Source organism: Acinonyx jubatus, chromosome A3 (assembly GCF_027475565.1).
Source record: "Acinonyx jubatus isolate Ajub_Pintada_27869175 chromosome A3, VMU_Ajub_asm_v1.0, whole genome shotgun sequence".
Taxonomy (NCBI): Eukaryota; Metazoa; Chordata; class Mammalia; order Carnivora; family Felidae; genus Acinonyx; species Acinonyx jubatus.
In genome coordinates this window covers 5,804,852-5,831,135 of record NC_069388.1, presented here as the reverse complement: position 1 = coordinate 5,831,135, position 26,284 = coordinate 5,804,852, and the positions used below count along the sequence as shown (strand labels likewise).

Genomic DNA, 26,284 nt, shown 5'->3' with positions numbered 1-26,284 from the left:
AACAGGTATGGGGCTGAGGCCTCCCCTCTGCGGTGCCCCTTCCCCCGCCCTTTGTGATTGGTTCTGCGGTCATCGGTCACGTGACCCAAGCTGCTCCTTTCCGGGTCATCCCAGGACTCTTAGGGGAGCCATGGGGAAAGGTGGGGTCTCTGACTGGATTGTTAAAATGACAGGCTTCGGCTCCCAACTGCTGGTGGTCATCTCAGCCACCATGTGGGGAGGGCCTACCAGAGAATGAAGGTGAGGCAGAAGACAAGGCGGAAGACAGCAAGGTAGAGGGAGGGAAAGACGCAGACTTCTGAAAGTAATCCTTGAGCTCCTGGATCCAGCCATTCCTGAAGTCCCGGATTTGGGGGTTGAGTAATTTGTGAGATTTCCCGTCACTCACAATCAACAGTGCCCCCGGAGATCTGCAAACATACACCTCGGTAGACAGATATAAGGAGGTAGGGGGTGGCGATGGAATGAAAACGGGGCAGGACGGAAAATGAGAGAAGGGCGAGGGGGAACAGAGGGCGAGGATGTGAGAGTTACACACTTGGCGTGGTTTTCTGGGTCCCTCAGCACAAATGCAAAGTCCTCCCCGCGGCCGATGGCCCTGCAGGGTCTGGCCTGTTACCTCCCAGGCTGCACCCGGTGGCAGTTACACGACCTCTATATCCGTTTTCTGTGCCACGTGATGAACGACTCAAATTCAGGAGCTTCAAACAACACCTTTTTACGAGCTCACGGTTGTGTGGCTTGGAAGTGTGGCACAGCGTGGCTGGTCCTTCGCTCAGGCTGCAGGGAAGGTGTTGGCCAGCTGCACTCTCTCCTGGAGCTGAGGGTTCTCTTACAAGCTCATTCCTTTAAAAAAAAAAAAGTTTATTTAGTTACTTTGAGAGTGTGTGTGTGTGAGCTTGAGCAGGGAAGGGGTAAAGTGGGAGAGAGAATCCCAAGGAAGCTCCAAGCTGTCAGCACAGAGCCCGACACGGGGCTCAAACTCGTGAACGGTGAGATCATGGCCTGAGTCAAAATCAAAAGCCGGACGCTTAACCGACTGAGCCCGCCAGGCGCCCCACCAGGCTCATTCCTGTCATTGGCAGAATCTGTTCCTCGTGGTTGCAGGACTGCAGCCCCCATCTCCTTGGCGGCTTTCAGCCCCGGGGAAGCTCCCAGCTCCCAGAGGCCACCATGTCACGGTCCCCTGTACCTCAGCCAGCCCACAGCACATCAAATCCTCTCGGCTTCCAGGCCCTCTGACATTTCCTCCGGCCTCCAGCCGCAGAGGGCCGACTTTCTGCCTCCGAGGGGCTCCCCTGACGAGGTCAGATGTGCCCATCTGACCTCTGTATCCCAAGGTCAACTGACTTGGGGCTTTAATTACAAGCACAAAGTCCGCGCACGGCAGCACCCAGATTCATGTTTGGATGAATAAGCAGAGGGCAGGGATCTTGGGAGGTCAGCTGGAGGATTCTCGAACTCCTTAAACATCCCAACCGCGTTCTCCTTCGAAGCCCGAATGTGCTATCCCCTCCCCCAAACAGCTCTCCTGCAGGTGCCCGTGTGGTTCACGACCCACTTCATCGTGTTTCTGTACGAATGCTACCTCCTTGACGAGACCTCCTCGACCTCCCGACAGAAACAGCGCCCCCTCCCTCTCCAGCTTCCTTAACGCTGCTTTGTTTTTCTTCGCAGAGCTTACGTGACGGTACAGATTTATTCTCTCTCCCTCCCCCGCTGGACTGCCAGCCCTGGCGACAGGGACTTTATTTTGTTTGCAGAGCCTGGCACCGAGTAAATGCTCAATAAATATTTGTCGAATGAAAGGACGCACATGTTTCTTAGATTTCTTAATGGTCTTAGTCACCGCGAGGTCTCGCTCGTGTTTATCTGCCAGCGCCGGGCTCCACAGGAGGCCCAGTGAAGCGGAGGCAGGGAGCCCAGGCACCGGAGCCAGACCGCCCGAGCTCCAAACTCGCGGGCCAGCCCTTCACCTCTCAAAGCTGGTTTCCTCATCTGCAGGATGGGGAGGAGATCAGCGCCTGCCTCACAGGGTATCTGCAGGTGCTAAACAGTCCCAGGGAAGAGGCAGGCACCCAAGTCAAAATCGTAAAGTCACACCTTTTCACACCCTCCGAAAGGCAAAAAGGAGAAAAGACAAGGACACGGACAAGGAGGGGAGTGACATAGAGGTGGTCACTTCAGAGATTCGTTTGGCAAAAGCTGGCAGAGGTGAGGACGTGCACGTCCCGTGTCCTGTTCAGAGACAAGCCCAGGAACCCTTTACACGTTTGCAACCACGTGTACCAAGGTAGGAAACTTCTCTCAGTAAGGTCTCACAATACCGGCTTCAGACACCAGAGCAAGCGCTTTCCACAAACCGCCTCCTTTCGTCAGATTCCCACTTTACAGAGGAGAAAACGGAGGCTCAGCGAAGTGCACATCTCTTGCTCGAGACCACACATCTGGGAAGTGGCAAAGTTCTGACCTGCACCCTGGATGGTGAAGAGCGTGGAGGGGGTGAGGGGAGTGGGGGGAGGGGGCGCAGGAAGGAAAGAGGAGGAAGGAAATTGGCAGAGCAGACAAAAATGACGGCGCCTACCCATCTCCGAGAGTGCCCTCTTCTGCAAAATGCCGCACACGCACCAGCCACTTCAGTCCGAGGTCTGGACCCAAGAGCGATGCAAACATACATCCACGTGAAAACTTGTACGGGAATGTTCGTGGCGACGTCATTCCTAAAGGTGGAAACCACCTAAACGCCCACCAAGTAAGGAACGGGCAAACCAAAATGGTGCTCTCCATACAGTGGGATATTTACTTGGCCAGGAAAAAGAATAAGCACAGATACACGTAGATGAACCTTGAAAACACGCTGAGTGAAGGAAGCCAGTCACACAAGGCCCCTTGTTGTAGGATTGCATTTATGTGAATTGTCCAGAACACGCAGATCTATAAAGACGGAAGGTTGCTGGGGGCAACGAGAGAGAAGTGACTAACAGGGGGTTTCTTGGGGGGCGGGTGGAGGGACACGAAAATGTTCTCTAAGTAGATCGGGATGATGGCTGCACAGCTCTGTGAATGCACCCTGTGAACTTTGGGAGGGTGGATTTCATGCCGGGTGACTTACATCTCAGGATAGCTGCTTTTAAAAGTTTCTACAGATTTTAAAATGTTCTATGGATTTCTGGTTTTCTGCGTGTCACTGAGGAAGAGGCACGAAAAACGCAAGTTTGGCAAATGCGGGTTATACAGGTTCAGTAAGATTTTTATGCACAGCCTTGCATTTGTAGACACACGTGGTGGCACCCTTAATGGGGATGCGCTCGAATAACAGGTAAAGTCTGTCGAGTGTCCACGATGCGCCAGGCGTATACGAACTCATTTACACATACTAACAAATCAACCCACATACTAACAATCTACCCTGGGAGGTAGGTACTATTCTTATTCTTATTTTAGAAGTGGAAAAAACTGAAGCACAGAGAGGTTGAGACACTTACTCAAGATCACACAGCCTGAGCAGGTGGCAAGGCCAAGGTTTGAACCCAACCAATCTCGCTGTGGGATTCACGCCAGACTGCTATCTTGGTGGAGCATGCAGCATTTCGAAAACATGTGTGACCATGGCTTTCTTTGATTGAAAAACATCCCCAAGCCTGTGCCTTCTCTCCACCTTGGAGGACAGCGTTCTGGTCCAGGAGAACCTCTCGCCTGCACAATTCCTATCCCCGGTCTGGCTGCCTCCACCCTCACTCCCCGGGATCCATTCTCCCTTCTTGATTCAGTTTTTGTCATTCCCTTGCTCTAAACCCTCTGATGACCTCCGCCTGCCTTTCCAGCAGGCTTTCTCAGCCTTGGCACTATTAACATCAGGGACAGGTTCCTTCTCTGCTGTGGGGGCTGCCCTGTGCCCTGCAGGATGTTTAACGCCACCCTCTTCCTACCATACGCCAGTAGCAACCCCCCCCCCCCAGGTTGTGACAGCCCAAAACACCTCCCAACATTGCCAAATGTCCCGTGGAAGCAAACTGCCCCAGTTGGAATCATTGCCTTATAGCAAAGTCCCAACTCCTCCTGCTGGCGGACAGGCCTCTGATGGTCTGGCCCTCGGCCCCTCCTCTCCACCACCTTCCTGTCCTTCTCACCCTCCACCAACACTGCCTTGCTCTCTGATCCCATCTGTCCTGAGGGGCTTGGCGTGTGCTGCTCCCCGCCGCCTGCGGCTGGCCCTTCCTTAGTATCCAGCTTCTCTGTGTTCACGTCTTCACTCTTTCCTGTCCAAACACTGGCATTTCTTTTCCGGGCAACACAGCATTGTTGACTCTATGTCGTGTGTTCGTTTTTCTCTTTATGATCTGTCTTCCCCACCAAAATACCAGCAACGTGTGCATGGCACTTGGTGATCGGGCTTTTTTTTTTTTTAATTTTTTTAAATGTTTATTTTTGAGAGAGGGAGACCGAGCGTGAGCAGGGGAGGGGCAGAGAAAGAGAGAGGGAGACGCAGAATCGGGAGCAGGCTCCAGGCTCTGAGCGGTCAGCACAGGGCCCGACGTGGGGCTCGAACCCACGGACCGCGAGATCGTGACCTGAGCCGAAGTCGGACTTGGACGCCCGACCGGCTGAGCCACACGGGTGCCCCAGGGATCTTCCTCTTTGTAATCTTCGTGTCAAGAAGGGCCCCGGGCACCAGGGAGGCGCTTGTCTGTGTGTGTGTGATGATCCAGGTCAATATGTAAATCCGGAAGCCCTCTGGTATGGACCTGGGCGTAGTAAAGAGGGGGCTGGAGGAGAAAACACCTTAGGAGTTTTATCACCTTGGTTTTGGGCACTGAATGTGCCTTCTGGTCTCTGGTAAAAGCTCTCTTTCTGTCAAAACCAGTTGCCAAGAGGGCTTTAGAATGAAACACAAACGATAAAAGAAGAAAAAGGAGTGGCAGAGAGGGACGATGAAAACTACTTTAAGATTTTTTTTAAGTCTCCTTAAATCAAAGCAAGGCGCTGTTTAGTGTCAACCGATTTTTCAAATGAAGCAGAGACTAGAGGCTGGAGGAGGGCTGGGAAACAGTTGTGGTGGGGTGTCTCTAGGCCATGGCTACAGCAATTCCGACACACACACACACACACACACACACACACACACACTAGTGGGTGGAGGGGAGTGATTAGCAGCCCAGTTGGGGTGTGAGGCAGAAAGAAATAAAAAGCAGAGAGGATGAGTCAGGCTGGGCCGTGGCCAGAAGCCACTCTGCGAGCTGGCAAGCCAGGAGGGAGCCAGGTTGCAGAGCCTTCCCTGCAAATCCATAGGACGCTTCCATGAAGTGGAGGGAAACTGTGGCTGCAAAATCGCTCCCTGGATCTCCTCCTCTGGGTTGGTCTTCTGTGGAGGGATTCTGAACCCTGCAGGGTTTTTGCTGAGCGTGACTTTGCCTCCTGGGCTGGGCTTCTCCTTCTGTTAATGAGAGGCTCAGGCCAGCTCTGAGCTTCTCAACCTGGAAGCTCCAGCCATAGAGGGCCTAGGAGGTTATAGTGGAGTGAAATATAGTGAAATATACACATTTCAAACTACCTATGATATATATAGGGAAGGAAGGAAGAAGGAAGGAAGGAAGGAAGGAGGAAGGGAGGGAGGGAAGGGAGGGAGGGAGGGAGGGAGGGAGGGAGGGAGGAAGGAAGGAAGGAAGGAAGGAAGGAAGGAAGGAAGGAAGGAAGGAAGGAGGAAAGGAAGGTCCAAGCAAGACCAGTCAAGCCCCTAAATCTAATTTCCAACTTACAGGAAATACCAGGGACAGAAAAACATGTTAAATGACACCACAGGGGTGCGATCCACAAACTATTAATTGTGTGAAACTCTCTGGGACAAATGACTCGGTATCTTCAACAAATAAATGGCAAGGAAGGCAAAGGGGGGGGGGGAGATGTAGAATTAAGGAAATTTAAGAGCTGTATCAGCCAACGGCCATGAAGGGATGGGCCTTATCTGCACCTTGATGAGAAGAAACTATAAAAACAATTCGTGGAGTAACTGGGGACATTTTAGCAGTGACAGAATATTAGGAAGTATTAAAGGATGATTGTAAAATATGTTCTTTTTGGTATGAAAATGGGATTATGATTTTTTTCTTAGTTTTTAAATGTTTATTATTTTTGAGACAGAGAGAGAAAGAGAGAGGGAGGGAGAGAGCCAGTGCACTTGAGCGGGGGAGGGCCAGAGAGAGGAGACACAGAATCCGAAGCAGGCTGCAGGCTCCGAGCTGTCACCACAGAGCCCGACGCGGGGCTCAAACCCACGAACCATGAAACCGTGACCTGAGCAGAAGTCAGATGCTTAACCAACTGAGCCACCCAGTCACCCCAGGATTCTAGTTATTTTTAAAAGAGTCCCTATTTTTTAGAGATGCGCATTCAAATACTTAAGATGAAATAATACCATGCCTAGGATTTGCTTCCAAAGAATCTGGAGGGAGGGTTGGGAAGGGGGTGGACCTAGATGGAAAGGTTTGGCCAGAGTCACAGGAGCTCATGCTGGGTCCCTGGGGGTACATATTACAGCACACTCTCTTTCTCAAACAAACAACTTCCAGGCCTTCATCAGTAAGATAACCCACATGCTCACGAATATTTTGCTGATCTTATTTGCATCATCTTCCTTGTATTGATCGGCTTGACATCATATATCCTGTTCTAGAATCACCCTGCCTACGAAAAATGAACGGATCCGTTCATCAGCACCAAATTACCTTGACTTTGAGGCAATAGCATATAGTAGCTCACAGCACAGACACTGTTCTTGTCGGATCAGAGCTTTGCCAGATGCCTCTCTGTGAAGCCAGGAGTTCGGATTGTACTTCTTTGAGCCTCGACTTTCTCCCCATACAATGAAAGGCAGTAAATGAGATTTCGTGCATGGAGTTCGGCTCAGGGTCTGAGCATCAGCAAACCGCAGTTATTATTATGGCCGGTGGCAGAATCCCAGGAGAATGTAGGGTCTTATTCATATAAAAAACGATGCTTATGTGGGCATGTGCAGAAAGATGTACAGAAATACTACAAGTAGATAACAGACAGAATCCCGCAAGGGGTCATTCATTCATTTGCTCCACAAATACTGCGGAGTGCCTTCTGTGTGCCAGGCACAGTGGGACTGTGGGGTACCGGATGAGCTCAGTCCCTGGGGTTGACAGGGTAGAGGAATGCAGGCATGTGGAGACAGAGGGCACCAAGGGTCAATCAAGACTTGGGGTGGTCCAGGGAGATCCAGAGGGAGATCTGAAGGATACAGGAGAATTAGCAAAGCTGGCTTTAGGGGAGGGAGGGTGGAGAGTAGGAGAGAAAGAAGACAAAACTTTCCAAACTGCTAGAGAGCATGTGCAAAGGCCCCGGGGGCGAGAAGGAATCCTTCCAGGGTCCGGAGGAGGGCAGAGTGTGGAGTAGGACAAATGAAGGTACTGCAGTGAGTAGATGCTGGGAGAGGGGCTTCCTTTCACTTTCATCTCATACCTTCAGGCTCTGCGAGGGGGCAGTATTGTAGCCAACGAGGTTTATCCGAGGCACAATTATTGCTAATTGAAAACCCTTCTCAGGGGCGCCTGGGTGGCTCAGTCGGTTAAGCGTCCGACTTCGGCTCAGGTCATGATTTCACGGTTCATGAGTTCGAGCCCCGCGTCAGGCTCTGTGCTGACAGCTCAGAGCCTGGACCCTGTTTCCGATTCTGTGCCTCCCTCTCTCTCTCTGACCCTCCCCCGTTCATGCTCTGTCTCTGTCTCAAAAATAAATAAACGTTAAAAAAAAAATTTAATAAAAAAAAATAAAAAATAATAAAAAAAAGAAAACCCTTCTCGTTTTGTAATTTCTGAATTATGTAAATATTTTACGAAAAGCATATATCCTTCTTATAATTTTTTTAAAAGCGAAAAAAAACCCATACATACAAAATAAAAACACCTGATAAAGCCCCCCAAATAAAGACATTATTGTGGAATTTACTTTTCTTTCCCTCAACACTCTATATGATGTTAAAATCCACTTACAGCTGCTGAAGAAGCCACCTTGCTTAAACGTAACAAGTGGGGCATCGTCTCCTGTCCAGTTTGCTAGAAAGGCCTCCCCATCCTTCCCTACAATCATTGTGCCTGACTTAAATAATGCTCCTTTCCAGCCCACTCGGAGGTTCTGGCCCTCAGACAAGCTTCCGGATGTCAGGTTGGGTTCGGAGGAAAGGCCCACTAGTAGGGTGTAGGGGGAAAGCTTTTCATTTTCCCAAGAACAGCTTGAGTGCGGCTTTGTGACCCTTCTCTGTCCCTGTGCCGAGCACAGCTGGCCAGCAGGTAGGCAGAACCCCATACCAAGACTGCCCCGCAACGCGCAAAGGGCATTTGCCCAGTTTCATTTGCGATCCGTTGCTAGGGGCAGAATCTGTTTTTCTGGTTTCCTCGCAGGGCCCCGGGGCTGGGCTAGGTGACTTTGATGTGGAGGTGGTGGGCACAGGGCAAGTCGCCCGAGTGCAGGCCGGATACCTGAAAGCCTCCTGCAAAGACAGCTAACGCCTCCCGCTTTGGTCTGCCGCGGTGGGAACACAGCGAGGCCTTTCAAGTCTGCCCCTTGTGGTTTCTCCCCGCAGGAATGCCAAGTTTAGTATGGGTTGTTCCCTTCTCGGTGTCGATCCCCTCCCCTCCCCGTGCCCCTGCCCAGCTCAGGACCTTCCATAGATCTGGTGAGGCCGCCGGCTCCTGGCTGAGCCTAGCGCTCTGTGATACAGAGCCTGTCCTCACGAGAGCCAGAGACAGCTGGACAGATGGTTCTAGTCCCAGGAGAGAGGCACTTCCCAGCAGACAAGCCTAGCTGGTGTCACTGACTTGCCCTCTCCCTTCAAAGGCCTTTTGTTTCTTCCTCATTTGGGGATGATAAATTAGAGCCCACCTGTGGCACCGCCCTCATCTCAAAGTGGAGAAAACTGAGGCCAGCGGGGTAATTCTATCACCAGAGAAGCCTCTACAAATTACACTACACATTCCCCAGCCAGACCTGTAGTGGTGCCTCCTGTCCCCATGATAAAAAGCTTGAATTCGGGGTCACGATTTCGCTCTCACCCCTGTTACATACCAGAGTGCAATCTTGCACAAACTGATGGCTCCCCAAGCCTCGGTTTCTTCCTCAGTGAAATGGGGGTAATGATTTTTACCTCTTAGCGTTGTTGATTTTTTTTTTAATTTTTTTTTCAACGTTTATTTATTTTTGGGACAGAGAGAGACAGAGCATGAATGGGGGAGGGGCAGAGAGAGAGGGAGACACAGAATCGGAAACCGTCTCCAGGCTCTGAGCCATCAGCCCAGAGCCTGACGCGGGGCTCGAACTCACGGACCGCGAGATCGTGACCTGGCTGAAGTCGGACGCTTAACCGACTGCGCCACCCAGGCGCCCCTAGCGTTGTTGATTTAAACGCACCCTGCCGACTTGATTACTCAAGCGTTCACTTATTTATCCTCTCCTTAGATGGTGAGCTCCCAAAGGGCAAGGACTCTGCCAGCCTTGTTCACAGCAGTGTCCTCAGTTCCCGACAATTCCTAGCTCAGGGCAGGCAGAAAGGAAGTATTTGTGATAATAAGAATAACAAAGGCCCTCAGTTCAGTGCCCATTATGAACAGAGGGGGTTCATTGTCATTTCTGACAGCAAAGCAGTTTTAGTTTCAAAACTATCAAATACCCAGCAAGTGAGGGAATAAAGTGTTTTCTGGAGCGGGCCTGCGGTCAGGTGGCTCTTCCGTGGCCAAGCCCTCAGGCTCCCATCCATGTAGGACCAGGCCCCCAGAGGCCTGGGACCTACCTTGCTTTAGGGTCTCTCCCCATTGTCCTCTCTCTCAAAGGCACCATTCCCCCTGAATCAAGAGTCCTTCTGCTCAAAGGTTGCAAGAGAGGGGGGGGGATGGGGGGGGGGGGAGACACAACTCACCAATCTCCAATCTGCCAGGCAAGGGTGTGGTCCAATGTGAGGATTGCTAGATGAAATACTGAATGTCGGAAAACTTCTAGTAAGAGTATGTCCCAAAGATGGCATGGGACCTAGTTATCCTTTAAAAAAAAAAAAAAGTATTTGTTGTTTATCTGAAATTCAAATTTAACGGAGCGTCCTGTATTTCAATTTGCTAAACCTGGCGATCCTTGCAAGTGATCGAGCTGGGATGTTACCATAGCCCGACTGAGCTGTGAACCTCACTCCCTCCTCGCCTGCTAAAGCGCCATGACCACATCAGGAACCTCCTGGGATGGTTAGGAGAATTAAGAAAGAGGCTGCTCTATGAATGTTAGTAAGGCCAGGAGATTTGTTTGCCCTGATCACAGCTGAACCCAGTGCCTAGCACTGCATCTGGTGTACAGGTGGATCACCAGAACTATTTCTTTTAATGAAAAACTGCTGGTACGATTTTCCCTAGATACCACCCTCCCCCCAAATAACCCATAAATCCATTTCAAGGAAAACCGGGTCCAACAGTCCAAACACGGGTCCCTACCGGGCCCATCACTTTGCCTCCCGAGGTGGGACCGCACCCGAACGAGCCCTGCTCGCCTGCGAATTCAACTCGGTGAGAGTCATTATGCGCATGCGAGAGTCGTTATACGCCTGCCCGGGCAGTGCGCATGCGCAGCCCCAGCCAGAAAGCCAACCAAGGGCACGCGCCGCCAGGGAGCATGCGCAGCAAGCACCAGGGAGGGCCGTCGCAGGCGCTGGTGGGGTTCCTGCGCTTGGCGCTTCCTGTCGCTGTTGACCCCCATGGCCTTTGCGCCGGTGGGGCCTGAGGCCTCGTTCTTCGAGGTTTTGGACCAACACAGGGCTTCGCTGCTGGCCGCCCTGAGGAGAGGCGGTGGGGAGCCCGCGGACGGGGGGACGCGCCTGGCCTCGAGGTAGAAGGGCTCCTTGCGGGGCGCGCAGGCCGGGCGGTTAGCAGCGGGGTCCCCGGGGGTCCCCAGTCGCCCCGGGGTGGGGGCGTGAGGCGCTCCGGAGGGACGTGGCTGGTGCCCCTTCCCTTCTCCCTTGAGATGCTGAGGTGTTGAGGCCACAGGACGACCTCCTTCACAGGCCACCCATGAATCCTGACAAAAGTCCTTCGGCAGCGCTCCATGTCCTCCGTTCTCAGCTCTCATTTTGAACTCAAAAAGCCACGTGACAGAGCCCCTACCCCCTTGTTTTCTAGAATGTTCGCCATCTAGAATGTTCCAGGAGCATCCCCACAGCTAGGCTCGCATGTTTCCTAAGATTCTCTGCAGTCGAGGAGTTCAGGCTGACCTAAACTTTGGCTTTGTCTTTGTCTTTGTTAGAAAAAAAATTTTTTTTTTTTTTTTGGAGAGCATTTTAACCTAAAAAGCTTTCAGGATTGTGGGGGTGGAGGTGGGGGTGGGGAAGAGAAAGGGAACATGAATGTTGGGAGTTGCCGCTCAATTAGGGGGTTTTAGCAAAGTGAACGAGAAGGTGTTTACGCTACGACAAGGATTTACTTAACTTGGAAGTGGAGGGGATGTTCGCGCCTCAATGAAAATCAAAGCAGTTGGCGGCTTGGCTTAGTTGGTTAGAGTGAGGTGTTGGTGAAATCATTACGGAGCGTCTCCTGCTACTCAACTTGGAATGAACTATAGAGACTATGTTCTGGATCGTTTTTGCCTAAAGTGCTCTGTTGTTCTTTTCCTAGGTCGGTTTTTGTGGTTTATCGGCAAAGTTTGTTTTGTTTTTGTTTTTCGATGTTTACTTGTTTTGAGAGGAGGGGGAGGGGCAGAGAGAGAGGGAGAGAGAGTCCCGAGCAGGCTCCACGCTGGCAACGCAGATTCCACCGCACGGGTAGATCTCATGAAGCATGAGGTTACCACCCCAGCCGAAATCGAGAGTCAGAGTCTTAACCCACTGAGCCGTCCAGGTCCCCCTTCGTAAAGTTTTTCAGCCTAAACAAATTACCGGCATATTTTTAAGACTAAGCTGACTACCAAAAGCAAAACAGAACAAAACAAAACGAACAACAACAAAAGTGGAATACCTACAAGCAAACCAATTTTTATGAAACGAGTTTGGGAGAGAAGTGAGGGTGAGGGGAAGGAGGGCATGGAAGTCCCGTGTTTACTGTCGCGATGTAAAGTAATCTAATTGTATTTTCAGGTTTGTCACAGCATTAATCTTGCAACTTTTTTTTTCCCCCAAACTGGAAAAATGAATGAGATATGTGAGTCCGTTTTTCTCTCCCCACGTTAGAAAATACTGATTCTTTTGAAACTTACTTTCTGATTTGTGCATTTTCAAAGCAAGCTCTGAAGTTTCTGTGGAAACTAGAACATTCTACATTTTGCCCATTTTCTACATTTAATTTGATCTCCCTTCTTAGGCAGCACGCTAATGGTATTTATAACCGAACAACATTTTTTTGAAGCTGATGGCTTGTGAAATTAAAAGTCAGCTCACAGAAAACTGGGCTAAGTCTTAATATTTTGCTCTAAAGTGGTGTAATGGTTTTGCCAAGTCTTTTCATGGTAGTGATTAAACTTTTTTCTCTTTCTATCACTAAAATTCAAAAGGGCAGATTTAAGGCATGAGATCAATCAGGGCGATGTGCTACAACAAATATTGCTTTTGGAATGTTTTTGCATTGCATTTTTTGGGGAAGAAATTCAACTCAAAGCCAATATTCCATCATTTTTAATTAAAACAGTTATCAGCAGTATTTCAAGCCAGCAAGTTTGGATTTAAGTAGGTTAATATGACGAGATGTAAAATATATTTATAAATTCTATTGTCTAGTCATTAACACTGTCTAAAAGGGAGATTTTAGTTCAGTTGTAACTATTTGGGAAGTAAAATTACAAGCAAATGAAACTTCTCTGTAAGTAACCGCTATCCATACAGTTGTTTTAATGCAATGCTGATGTCAAAAGCGGGAGAGAGTGGTATAGAGGGGAAATTACCTAGTCTTAAAAAACAATCAAGGAGACAAGAACTTACTTTAGTGTTGATCTGGGGGAATGGTACATGTTGTAAAAGGCCTAATTTAGAATTAAGATTGAATCATAATGTGTTTCTTGTTTCAGTTCTGAGGTTCTTGCATCTATAGAAAGTGTTATTCAAGACGTCCTCACCAGCCTGGCAAGAAATAAAGCTCCCGTGTTCACAATAGACAACAGATCGAGCTGGGAAAATATAAAGTGGGCATGTTGCCTTTTTAATTTTTAAATACAGTTATCTATGTCATTATTTTAATTTACTCGAGTTAGAATTCTAGTCCGATTTCATTCTTTTTACCGCGTTTACCCTTCCTGGAAGGATTTAAGGGTGCTTACAAAAACACGTACGTCGTAGGCAGGTCATTTAAACCAGAAGTAGATGTGGAAGGTAAGGCAAAGGGAAACAATGCTAGGAGCCGTGAAGGAAGCACCAAAAGAGGCTAGAAGTCAAAACGCATATGATGAAGTCTTACAGTCCTGCTAAAAATAGGCTCCAAACTTGGATCTAAGCTTTTCTAGCACTCAAAGCGGGGAAACACCACCAGGGGGATTCTGCAAAAATACTGTAAAAGTGAACTGCTTGCTCAGGGGAGCTACAACCAATCCTGATACTGAAATGAAAATAAATGTATCTGGAACCTAGAGCACACTTCAGAGGCTCTTCCTCCTGGTTGGTCTCCCCCCTGCTAAGTCATGTGTCCGAGAGGTTAAAATGAGCAAACAACTTTGTCAAAGCCTTCTGACCTACTCACATAGCTTGTTTTTTTTTTTCAGGGGCTCAGCCTGTAGAATCTAAATAGCAAAAAGCACTGTGGTAGCTCTCATAAGGGTTACAGAAACAGAATAAAAGTAATTTGGGGTCCCCTTACTCACTAAATGCTCTTTTACAGTCATTAATTAATACAAACTATAAACTTCTGAATCACATTCTACATCATTTTGCAAGAGAGGTTTCATCGAGTCCAGAAGCAGCGGAGACCTGGCCTATTTGCCTGGTGCCCTTCTGCCACCTTTAGGACAGGCCTGGCAGTTCAGTGTAACCACCTAACACAAATTGTCATTTCATTTAGTGTAACTTTGGGGATAAATCAGGAATACAATATTTCAAAACTTGTTAAATTGAGCAAAATTATTAAATGGGCAAAATAAGCAAAAATGCTAATAAAATTGTGAAATATTTGAAAATAGTTTACATACAGTTGATGTCTTCCCAGGAAAGAAATACACACATTATACTTAAAGGTACTTAATTCACGTATTTTAAACACTTTATTTTAGTACCTCTGTGTGTCGCAAAGCTAAGTACCTAATTAACACCTGGAATTCTCTAAGGTTATAAATGAAGTTGTCCTAAAGCTTCTGCTGAGAAGAAATAAAGATTTAGATTATGTGCGGAAGAGGACACTAAGTGTATATTGTTTGGTGATTAGAAGTTAATTATTTTTTTTTATTTTATTACCTTTCAACAAAATGACAGGTTTGAAGATTCTGTGGGTCTTCAGATGGTCCCTCATTGTACCAGGAGAAAAATCAAAAGTGATTCACCAAAATCAGTTAAAAATTTTGGTAAATTAATCTTTCTTAGCTTTTAGTAATAAATAAGTTTGGTTGTTTTCTGGGTTTCAGTTGCTCCTAGTTGAATAATTTTAGTTGTTCTTTCATAGACCACCCTTACACCTGAAGTAGAGTTACCGAAGCTTGCATTGTCAATAACCATGGAAATAGATTATAATTTCCAAATAGATTTACAAGGTACATGAATCAGTGAAAAAGTGTTCTCTTGGTTTTGCTGTTCAGAGAGCAATTCATTTTATCTGATGCTTCAGGAAATTATTATTCTGTACTCAATACTTCTATTTTGGAATGACAGTTTTTTTAATGTCATGGATAGTGACGGGGGGCAGTTGAAATCTTTGATAGCAGTATGTTTTGAATTAATAAGAGAAATGATGAGTAACTTGTTTGTTGCATCTTATCTTGCAGCTCTCATTCTTAAAATATTGTCCATAATTTATAAATTGGTACAGAGCAACACTCACGCAACCAAAAGGTAAATACTTGTTTTGGTAAATTGCTAAGACACAATGTGAGAGTTAGTTTAGATTAACTCCTATTATGTTTTGAAATGGTACATAAGAGCCACAGTCTACTGTGGGTAAAAAATTACTTTCTTTATACGTTGTGTTTCATCCAATTGAAGCTTCCTGCAAATAATACTCCAATACTCCAAAGAGAGCATGGCTAATTAAAAATATATATTTAATTTTCATAGAGACATATATTATACTGACAGCCAACTTTTTGGTAACCAGACGGTTGTGGACAATATTATCAATGACATTTCTTGTATGTTAAAAGTGCCGAGGATGAGTCTACATATCGTAAGTACCATTAAACACAAAACTTTTTTTTTTAAATAGAAGATTTGCGGGGCACTGGGTGGCTCAGTTGGTTAAGCGTCCAGCTCTTGGTATCAGCTCAGGTCATGATCTCACTGTTTGTGGGATCGAGCCCCATGTCAGCCTCTGTGCTGACAGCATGGAACCTGTTTGGGATTCTCTCTCTCCCTCTCTCGCTGTCCCTCCCCCTCTCAAAATAAGTAAATAAACTTAAAAAAATAAAAGTTTGTGTAAAATTATAATAGAAAAATAAATGTAATCTGTGCCTTTTTCTGATATTATTTGGTACTACATTTTTCTCACTATGAATTTAAATGATCGACTCTCAATATATTTCCTTGGATGAATGGACCAAAACAGGTAAATTACTAAATATTTTTTATGCCTAAACACCTTATGTATTTTCTCCTTCACGTCTTAAATTCCAGTCAGAGCTAAAACACATGTAGTCAGGTGGGCGAGCATGAGGATTGACTTAGCAGTGTAAAATATGTTAGTGAAAAAGTGTTCAAGTATGGCTATTATTTTTTCAGTCATCCACGTCAAAAGGTTTAATTGCTGGCAACTTAAGGTATATCGAGGAAGACGGGACCAAAGTGCACTGTACCTGTGGTACAACAGTAAGCATATTGATGTTTTCACATGCTTTAACTCCCTTGCAGATCCTTTGTTTTTGAAATGTGCTTTATTTCCTGCTTTCTTATGTAGTTTGGAGTTTAAGATTTTCAAATAAAACTGAATGGTGAGTAGGCATATGCTTTCTGGGCCTGCACATTACATAGTTTCAGAATACGCCAATTGTCCAATGTCATAGTGAAATAAACAAAGATACGCTTTCCTTAAAAAAAAAAAAATGTACCTTTGTTTTCAGGTAGAACGTAGCTTGGCTATCTTAGCATGATTCTTTATGTAATCTTTACACAGTTTTCTGGTTCTGAAATTGATACCTTTAATGCTAAACTATTTGTTAGGCTTGGGCACCTAGAAAGCCCACAGCACTAGCATGCACAGCAGTCTAGAAACACACAAGATGACACTCATGTGCTCTAAGAGAAGGAGGCCTTAAATTTCATCCCTTTCTGCTGCCTAAGCCAGATCTCCACAAAGCTTCCAAGAGATTCTCACCTGCAAGGAAGTAGTTTGAGTGGCGTGTCTGTTTTCTTACTGAGGAGTGTATCTGTTTCCTACTGTTTCTTTTCTGAGGAGTAAACCTCTGATGCCTGGTATATCCAGAGGAAAATGAAAATGTAGGGCTTCTGTGATAAATTTTTTGAATGTGGTTATACTTGCTTTTTATTTAAAATAAAAGCTATCTTGTTTTGTTATTTAGGCTGTTGCCGTGCCATCTAATATTCAAGGTATTCGAAGTATCCTTTGAGTGGGGAAACTAGTTAAGCTCATAGAGCATTCATTCATTCATTCGATAGACCAAGCCTTCATAATGTGTAACCATCAAGCTAGACCCTATCGTGGTCAAGATGAACACACATGGTTTCTGCTTTACGATTCTTTTAGGAGATCCCCAACTAGTAGGAGAGACAGATATCTAAATATGTGAATAGGCCTATATAGTTGAGGGTAAAAAGGAAAATACTATATCTATAGCTGTTTTTGAATGGATTTATGTGGCATCATTATTTAGTTGGTGATTAAATGCAATACTCCTGCCTTCAAATTATCAGCCTTAATGTCACAGATATAATTACAGATGCAAAATTTCTGTTAATTGTGGAAAAAGATGCGACCTTTCAGCGACTCCTGGATGACAACTTTTGCAACAGGATGTCTCCGTGCATTATGGTTACGGTATGTTACCTACCTTGACCTCAGTTCCAAGGCTAGCACGCTACTTTGGGGATTGGCCAGAGGGGTTTATAACATCTGTGCAGCTTGCTCAACATTCTGTCAGCAATATGGTGTATCTTTTATGGTTGTAGAGTAAAAATTTCCAAGGTGTTTATTTTTTTTTTCATTTTTTAAAAGATTTTTTCAATGTTTATTTCTGAGAGAGACAGAGCGTGAGTGGGAGAGGGGCAGAGAGAGAGGGAGACACAGACTCCGAAGCAGCCTCCGGGCTCTGAGCGGTCAGCCCAGAGCCCCACGTGGGGCTGGAACGCACCAACCATGAGATCGTGACCTGAGCCACGCAGGTGCACCCCAGTGTGTTTATTTAAGCATCCTCAAATCTGACTGAGATCAAGGTGGTGCTCCCAATTCTTACATACCAGCGATTTTCCAATATCACAGCGAGTTTACACAGGCTCTCAGTCACCTACTCGCCGTTCCCCTACCACCGCTGGCGTCAACTGTGATATGGTAACACTGGGGCTTCGGGGAGGAGAGGACTGAACACACAAGAGCTGCTCTGTTATGCCTCCCGTGGGTTTGCATATCACGTAATTGCATTAATTCCATCAAAGGGAGCCTGATTCTATATACATATATATGCATACATATATATACGCGCCCCAAACGGCCAAGAACGCAGAAGTATACGCAGAAGTTGAGATGACACACAGGCGGCCACAGGCGTCAGTTAGCAGAGGGGGGTAAGCTTCCTGCTACGGGGTAGTGTGGGAGAAGTTGATGAACTGGTATAGTCAGGGCCCCCCGGGTGGCTCAGTCAGTTGAGTGTTCAACTCTTGAGTTCAGCTCAGGTCATGATCTTGGGGTTCATGGGTTCGAGCCCTGTGTAGGGCTCTGTGCTGACACTGCAGAGCCTGCTTGGGATTCTCTCTGTTTCTCTCTCTCTCTCTCTCTCTCTCTCTGACTCTCCCCTGCTCACTTTCTCTCTCTCTCTCAAAAGTGAGTCAACTTAAAAAAAAACCAAAACTGGCGTAATCCATGACACCTGCTGGACTAAGGCAGCGTGAGGTGTGTGCAGCGCTGCCTCCCAGTGTCCCTGTTGTTACCTGTTTTGGCTACTTGGCGGTAGTTTTTGTCATCTTGAATAAGACCGCAGTGAACATCTTTATATGTGCCCGACTTGTTATCATTCCCGTTTCTGCCGAAATGTTGCCTTAGGATTATTTCCCAGGACTGGGATAGTAGAGTCATAGTTAGGAACGTACGTGGGCCTTTTTCCCTCTGTTGTGTAGACTGCATTTTTTTCACAGTCTACACCAGTCTTCCACCTGAAATTTAAAGTACTCTAACTTTTTAACTTTTAAATTATTAATAAAATAAGGAAAAGATTTTGTCATTTTCTTCTGCTGGAACTAAAGTTGCATCATTTCAATCTTGCTTTTAGGGAAAGGGGGTACCTGATCTGAACACGAGACTTTTAGTCAAGAAGCTGTGGGATACGTTTCACATTCCTGTTTTCACTCTTGTGGATGCCGACCCACATGGTGACTTATCGTTGGGGATGATTGGAAGCAGTTGTCTTAACTAAATCCTGTTTACAATATTCATAGTTGTGCTCTTCTGCTCTTAGAACACTTCCGTAGATTATTGTAAAAGAATATGGTTATTAGAGTAAAATTAATGACTCTAATCACGTGAGGCAATTTCTTGCTATTTTTGCCATAGGAAGCCAAACCATAAGTTTTTTATTGGTAGTATCTGTGAAAATAAGAACTACAGATGTTACATATAGCGTTGATGATGATCTAACCTGCAATATACAAAGAAACTAATTGTAAAGGTAACTTTCTTTTAACAGGCATAGAAATAATGTGCATCTATAAGTATGGATCTATGGTGAGTAGAAGTATTTTTCCTCTCCTACTGTTGAGGTAGTTCATAGTCATCAGAGTGATTGTTGTATCCACGTATTGGCCCCTTGTTAGCTGAGGACCCCCAAAATGTACAGGGGAGCTACTCTCCTAGTCTGAGGCCATTCTGTTTCAGTGGCTGTGATTCCAGCTTCTGGCATGCCAAATGTGACCACAGATGACAGAATGGGATTAGCTGTGGGCAAGAGGCATTACTATCTTCCGCTCTCCCAGCCTGTTCTAGTGACTGTGGGGCCTCACCGTAACAACAACGTCTCATTGCCAAATAAACTCTGGAAGTTATATACAGCCTTGAATTCTGACGTTGCCCATTCCCTTCACTCCCACCAGATGGTAAAATGAAAACATCCCCAAATTCCACCCCCGGAGTCCCCAGCTACCATATATCAGTGGTTCTCAACGTACGGTCCCAGACAAGCAGTGTTAGCATTACCGGGGAACTTGCTAGAAATGCGTATCTCAGTCCCCATCCAGGCCTCCTGAATTGGAATGTCTAGGGTTGGGCCCCAAGTGATTCTGTTGCATGATAAAGTTTGGGAACCACTGGTATGCACGTGGAGCATCCCTGACGTATATGACCTACATACTGAGATAAAAGGGATAGTGAAGCAAGATGTTAAAATATAGAACCACAAACAACAATAAATGCAGGTCAGAGAGGTTATTTATGGTTTCACTTTATATAAAACCAATGTGGAAATACTAGAGCAGTTTTAAAACCTTCACTGAAAGCCCAGTTTAGCAAAACTCTTGGTGATTTCCTTAGTTCCATAGGCTCGGGGCATGTGAAGTCGTTAGTACTCGTCTTTCTTAATGTGTAAAAAATTAGGCTGCACAAACAAGTATGCTAGCTTTCTGCATTTTAGCCTCAAAAATGTACCTTTGTTCTTTATTTTAGGCGATGTCTTTTGAAGCCCATAATCTCACAGTTCCAGCTATTAGATGGCTTGGTCTCCTCCCTTCTGATATTAAACGGTTAGATGGTTTTAGTAAAATCAGGGTGTTTGAAATGATGATTCATCATAATATGTAACAACGAGCCTAAAAAGTCACTACGAGGGAAAGCTCTTCATGTGTCGTCTTTATGTTGTTCACTGTGACTCAGGGTTAGAGAATCAGGAGTTAAAGTCACCATGTCTGTTTCAATTTCTAAAACTTCAATGAATTTGGTTAATTGAACTCTCGGAACATATTTTTTGTTTTACCGTTATGGTTAAGAGATTTTGTGGCATTTTTATACTCAGAAAGTATAAGACATCGCATGTAGTTAAATGGTAATAATTGACAACATCATTGGTTGCACCCGAATCCATTTTACCATAGATGTAAATTTTTTAATTTCATAAGAAAATCTCATGTTAAGATTACTTAAAGTTTGGGAGCCTCAATTTTGGCGAGTTGAACATAACATGTTCACTATAGGAAAAATGTCATTATGTAACAAGATAAAAATCACCTACAGATGAACGGTGTTCGTTCATCTGTACGTTATTATTCACCCTTGTACGTTATTATTGCTCTCTGTACATAGCCATCACTTTTTCACAAAAATGGGGTCATACCCTGTTATTTTGTAATCTGCTCTTTTCACACAACAACACAATGAAATCACTTTTCCGTATCAATAAATACAGTTCCGTGACCTCATTTTAATGTCCTCCATTACTGAGTTCCAATTCTGGATGTACCAGTGTTTATTCAGCCAGTGCCTCATAGTCAGACATTTGGGTGGTTTCCAAATAATCTGATAAATAGTGCTTTGATGGACCCTGCTGTAACTGAATCTCTGCCCACATCTTTAATTAGTCCCTTACTCCCGAAGGCTGAATTCCCAGAATTGCTGGGTCAAAGGGTATGCACATTTTTAAGACGTTGACTGCCCTCTGGATAGGTTAATTGTTTTCCCTGGAGAGGAAGAGCCCGCCTGTCCCTCAGCATAGGACATCATCACTTTTATTCATCTCTGCTTAATGTGATATTTAAAAATATTTTATTGTTTTAATTGGCCGGCATGAATGAACTTGAGAACATGTTTATCGGATTTCTTTAAGCAGTGAGCAAACCTTGGTAACTGCTCCTTATTTCCTAAGTTTGGAACACGAACAGGTTTTGGGTGATTGCCACTTCTTCAAAAATGAGGGCATAAAACATTCAGTTTTTGATTTTTGAATAGTAGTGCTCCAATGACTCAAAGTTTTGTTCAGTTTGGTGTACGTGTATGGTCAAAATCCCTTCGGGGTGATCTGCCTGTATGAAAAGCTTTCCGAACGAATTCGGGACAAATGATCTGATAATTACTAAGGTGAAGGGCCTTGCAGAAACTGTAGCTGCGTCTCCTAAATTCCATCAGTGCCCTCAAAGCCACTCCAAATAAATGTACAACGAAGTAAGGGGAAAAATGTGATAGCTATGTAAACAGCTTCATGGGAAATCCTCTAGGCCCCCCTTTCTAATCAAATTGTCACCCTATCCGGGAGCTGCCACTGGCAAATGATCATAATTGTGGGGACATTGAAAACGACTGTTTGAAACTGGAGCTCTTCTGGGAAATCCAGGATTTGTCACTTTAAAAGTTAGTCTATACCATAAATCCTGGACTCCTCATGTTCTATTTTTAAAACACACACCGAGAAAAAAAATTACAACCTACTTCTCGAAAATTTAAAACTAGATATGCACGCGCGTGTGTGTGTGTGCACACATGTGAAAAGAAGTGAGTGATAGACTAACTTCCTTGGCCCAGAAAATTCTCGATGAATGGCAAAGAACGAAGCGCTCAGTGGAGCCTAAGATCCCACAGTGAATCTTGCTGCTGGCCACACACATTAAATAGCTCACTGCTTCAGGGCGCCTGGGTGGTGCAGTCGGTTAAGCGTCCGACTTCAGCCAGGTCACGATCTCGCGGTCCGTGAGTTCGAGCCCTGCGTCAGGCTCTGGGCTGATGGCTCAGAGCCTGGAGCCTGTTTCCGATTCTGTGCCTCCCTCTCTCTCTGCCCCTCCCCCGTTCATGCTCTGTCTCTCTCTGTCCCAAAAATAAATAAACGTTGAAAAAAAATTTTTAAATAAATAAATAAATAAATAGTTCACTGCTTCAAGGCCGTAGTGCTCTGGGAGCCACACTGGTGTCCACACGCTTGATGTGAGCGCTGTTGGCATTAGTGTCTGTAACCAGTGTCTGTGTTCTTCTTCTCACTGTCATGTGAGTGTGATGTGAAGAAAAACAATTTAGAGCAGACTTCCACTGTGAACCCGAATACTTGCTGGTCTAGGACGTGCCAGATCCCCCAAATTCCGAATTTAAAATAACTTGCTTATCTGTTATTTTAGAGTTTCTTGAAATAGTATAATAAATACAAACAAATATGTGTTCTTCAAGTTATAGGAACACTTTGTTTTTGCTGATTTTTTTCATATATTTTTCCAGATTAAATATACCTAGAGATACTTTAATTCCACTGACAAAACGGGACCAGATGAAACTGGACAGTGTCCTGAAAAGACCTTATGTTACTTGCCAACCATTTTGGAGAAAAGAAGTAGGTTTTTTTTTCTAAAGTTCAAGTGTTGTATGTTTTATTGCCTTTAACTTCCATAGTGGCTATTCACATAATTTGAAAATATCCTCCTTGAAATTTTATATTACCAACAACTAGCATAGGTGTTGTGTGGCGGTAAATGGTTGTTGAAACACTGAATTAGGAATGCCAATAGATAAGATCAGCTGGATGGAGCTGATCTATTTATCCTCATCATAGTTATATACCCATTGTCTATGGCTTTACCATAGCTTATGGGGATGTGGGGGAAGAAGAGAAAGAAATCAGAAAGACCCCAGACCATTCCTAGTTATCACACACAGCCATACTGGGTATTCTGACATTTTTTGCTGTGACAGCTCTGGAATATCCTGGCTGATTTGAAAGCTCTTGCCCACGGTTTTGGAGAATAAAACAAGTCTAGACTTACTAGTTTGAGTCAACAGAAGTGTCACACGGGACCCTGTTACGGCTGTACTTTACTTTTATTGGCAGATGGAAATAATGGCGGACTCTAAAATGAAGGCAGAAATTCAAGCTTTGACCTTCCTTTCATCAGATTACCTTTCCAGAGTGTACTTACCTAACAAATTAAAATTTGGAGGATGGATATAAAACGTATCAGAATATACCTTGTGATTCCAAGAGGCTTTTCATTAGTTTTCAGTAGTAGATACTGTTGTGGAAAGAATGTATATTCTTAACTCTGTAGAGGTAAAATAATTTTACGTTAGTTATATTTTTTGTCAAAACCGTTTTCTCTAGAAGTCTTTGTTTTGGCCTTCTCTGTAGAGATTGAGTTCTATCTTATGTTCTAAAGTAAATTATAAAAGAAAGTAGAAGTTATTTTGACTTTTAAATTCTACTTGAAAAAAAATGTGTACATGTCATCAAGGTCTACAGAAATACCTTATTTACTTTCTACAGTACGACTAATGTTAAGGCACGAAGTATCTTTTCAGTATCAAAACAAATAATAACCTAGATTTGAGAGGTTGCAAATGAATCACAGTGTCCGGCATTTCCTTTGTAGCTGCTTTTTGTTTTGTTTTGTTTTGTTTTGTTTTTTCTTTTTCCTTCCTGGTGTAGGGGCTGTAGCCCATTCATTCACTTGTGAAAGTGGTAAAATTTATTATGAATAAATATTTGGGTTGATGCAGACCGAAGCACTTAATTTCGTTTCTGAGTATGCCTCTTATTAGTAAAATTTGTTTGAAAATTTCTCCAGGGCTTTATCCGTTCTCACCCCAAATCAAGTCCCCTGACTTCTCCTCTAGTCCGTGTTTATGAAACATAGAACATGTTCAAGATTTGCAGAAGCCTCGAATTTTAATAAGGTCTTTCTGTGACAGTAAAGATTTGATCTTCTCCCCTCCTAACCCTATCTTAATTTTTCCAGAGTTGGGTTTTATGACTTTGTTCTCTACCTTCAGCAAGCTTTTCCCTGTATTGAAGAACTGCTTGTAATTATAAGCAAGAATATAGATTTGTAGGAGAACAGAAATGTTGGTGGTTTTATCGAGTGATGATGTTTTATCGATGATAGTAGTGGATGCCATTTCTGAGAACTTACATGTGCTGATCAGTGCTTACACGTGATCTTACTTAAGGCTTCCAAGAGCCCCGTCAGGTCTGTAGTTAATTACATCTGTAGTTTACAGGTGAGAACACGGGGGATGTTGCTTCTCCCGGGACACATAGCCAGGACATGGCAGAGAGGGGACAGTGACACTGTTTACCTCAAGAGTAGGACCAGCTACCGAATATGTGGGGCCCAGGGCAAAATGTAATTGTAGGGTCCTCATTCAAAAGTTATCAGCAGCAGGGAATTAAAGCGCCCTTGGGGCCCGCGTGACTGCACACCCACGAAGCTGGCCCTACTCAAGAGGTTCTGGTACATATTAAATGAGGTAACATAATAAGAAAATTAAGTACTTGTATAGCACTTACGCACCAGGTATTTTTCTAGGTGCTTTTGAACATTAACGTCATCTTCACAGAAACTCTATGAGCTAGGTACTTTTGTCAGCCCCACTTTACAGATAAGAGAACAAAGGTACAGAGATGCTAATAGCTTTTCCCAAAGTCACACAACTACTAAGCAGCGGAGCTGGGACCTAACACCAGAGTCTGGCTCCGAGGCTCCTGCTCTCATCACGACACCAGTACATGTGAAGGGCTCCACGTGTGGAGCACGAGTATGCACACTGCTCGGAGAGGGTCCACAGTTCTTGTTGGCTGGGGGCCAAGTCAGGTCCTCCTGATGCCAAGCCTGTAATGTCAAAAATTATGTGATTTTCCCTGGTCGCCTCAGAACCAGGTATTTCATTTTGAGAATATTCTGTGAGGCTACCAAATTGACTTGTGAGACTATCACAAATTGTAAAGACATTTTTATAAATCACAAATTTTGCTTTGAATTTATACCCTACTTCCTTCCTTTACATCTCATATCGCTGAAGTTTGACATGTCGTGTAAAGGAGAACATTACTAACCTAGAAATACATGGTCAAGCTGCACGATGTCTGGATTCGTTCGGATAGACTATCAAATGGAAAGGAATGAAACATCTACAGTAGTCTAATTAAAGTTTGAAAATAGGGGCGCCTGGGTGGCTCAGTCGATTAAGTGGACAACTCTTGATGTCGGCTCAGGTCGTGATCTTGCGGTTTGTGAGGTGGAGCCCCATGTCGGGCTCCACACCAACAGTGCGGAGCCTGCTTGCGATTCCCTCTCTCTCTCTCTCTCTCTCTCTCTCTCTCTCTCTCTCTGCCTTTCCCTCTGCCCTTTCCCTGCACATGCACATGCGTGCTCGCTCTCTCTCAAAATAAGTAAACTTTAAAAAAGTTGGAAAATAAATTTGAAAGGGGCTTGCAGATACATTCAGTTTAGACAATTACAGTCATTTCAAGTTTATGATTGGAAATTTACTTAAAATAATTTTCAGTTATTTGGGAAAAGAAAATGGGAGGAGAGGATATTGCAGTTTCTGCAGAATAAGCAAAATCATTCTGGGATTTCCATCTATGACTTCCTTCCTTTAATGAGAGCATCTCAGTTGAACTGTTGGATGTAGACACCTGTTTATTGGTGCCAAAAAGAACGGTTGCTCTCAAAGCTAAGCCACATGTACATGTGCACTAAGAGATATTTGCAACAGAATGTTTTTGCAGTAAAGTATCGAGAAACATTACTTCTGTTTGGACTTTTGTGCACCGGTAAAATCTGTTACCCCGAGGGAACAGTCCTGTAAACACGAGCCAAGGGCGTCCTCTGCTGGCAGAAACTCTACTGTTCTCTCAGATCCTTCCACTCTTTTGGATGGATGTTTCTTTAAAACATCTTCAAGTCAGCGTTCGAAGGAATGGAGCAGAAGAGTCTGAGACGCGACAAAAGAAGTTGAGGAAACCACGAAGATTCCTGTGTGAGGCTGAGTACTACTTGACAAAAATTCATTCTGTGTCATCAGCTCTGGATGTTTCCGATTCCTTGTGAAGCTGCACTTTGTGCTTCTTGGCAACCGAGCTGTTTACAAAACCTTAAACAACACATTAGAACTTTATAATCGGGCGCCTGGGTGGCTCAGCCGGTCAAGCGTCCAACTTCGACTCAGGTCAGGATCTTGCGGTTCTTGAGTTCGAGCCCCCCGTCGGG

The 26,284-nt window shown here is 45.0% G+C and overlaps 1 protein-coding gene, 1 long non-coding RNA gene and 1 pseudogene across 5 annotated transcripts; 2 read left to right on the top strand and 1 right to left on the bottom strand.

The window, feature by feature from the left end:
- Positions 1-11,074, bottom strand: LOC113595745 (uncharacterized). 2 transcript variants are annotated; one of them, XR_008289028.1, is made up of 4 exons: positions 10,491-11,074; positions 9,932-10,050; positions 715-846; positions 1-224 (listed from the first exon to the last, which is right to left on the bottom strand). It is a non-coding gene; the product is annotated as an uncharacterized LOC113595745 (long non-coding RNA). The 2 variants fall into 2 exon arrangements; XR_003416346.2 differs by lacking the exon at positions 1-224 and having other exon boundaries at positions 703-846; positions 10,491-10,861.
- On the top strand, positions 7,488-7,565 carry LOC113595803 (uncharacterized; annotated as a pseudogene).
- SPO11 (SPO11 initiator of meiotic double stranded breaks) lies at positions 10,658-23,803 on the top strand. 3 transcript variants are annotated; one of them, XM_015087376.3, is made up of 13 exons: positions 10,658-10,881; positions 13,045-13,158; positions 14,435-14,523; positions 14,941-15,007; positions 15,230-15,338; positions 15,890-15,976; positions 16,687-16,723; positions 17,065-17,162; positions 18,607-18,706; positions 19,021-19,058; positions 19,992-20,068; positions 22,518-22,629; positions 23,125-23,803. In XM_015087376.3, exons 1-13 carry the CDS (start codon positions 10,751-10,753, stop codon positions 23,242-23,244), a joined length of 1,179 nt encoding a protein of 392 aa, XP_014942862.2. In that variant the 5' UTR covers positions 10,658-10,750; the 3' UTR covers positions 23,245-23,803. The 3 variants fall into 3 exon arrangements, with proteins under 3 accessions (XP_014942862.2, XP_053055762.1, XP_014942861.2); XM_015087375.3 differs by having other exon boundaries at positions 10,660-10,881; positions 17,053-17,162; XM_053199787.1 differs by lacking the exon at positions 13,045-13,158 and having other exon boundaries at positions 10,659-10,881; positions 17,053-17,162.
- Positions 23,804-26,284: the final 2,481 nt, after the last annotated feature.

Excerpts from the sequence above, each read along its gene's own strand:
- SPO11 (XM_015087375.3), top strand. The coding sequence starts at position 10,751 with ATGGCCTTTGCGCCGGTGGGGCCTGAGGCCTCGTTCTTCGAGGTTTTG. Across the intron at positions 14,524-14,940 it reads AAAATCAGTTAAAAATTTTG|CTCTCATTCTTAAAATATTG; the intron begins GTAAATTAATCT and ends CTTATCTTGCAG. Across the intron at positions 17,163-18,606 it reads CTCCGTGCATTATGGTTACG|GGAAAGGGGGTACCTGATCT; the intron begins GTATGTTACCTA and ends TCTTGCTTTTAG.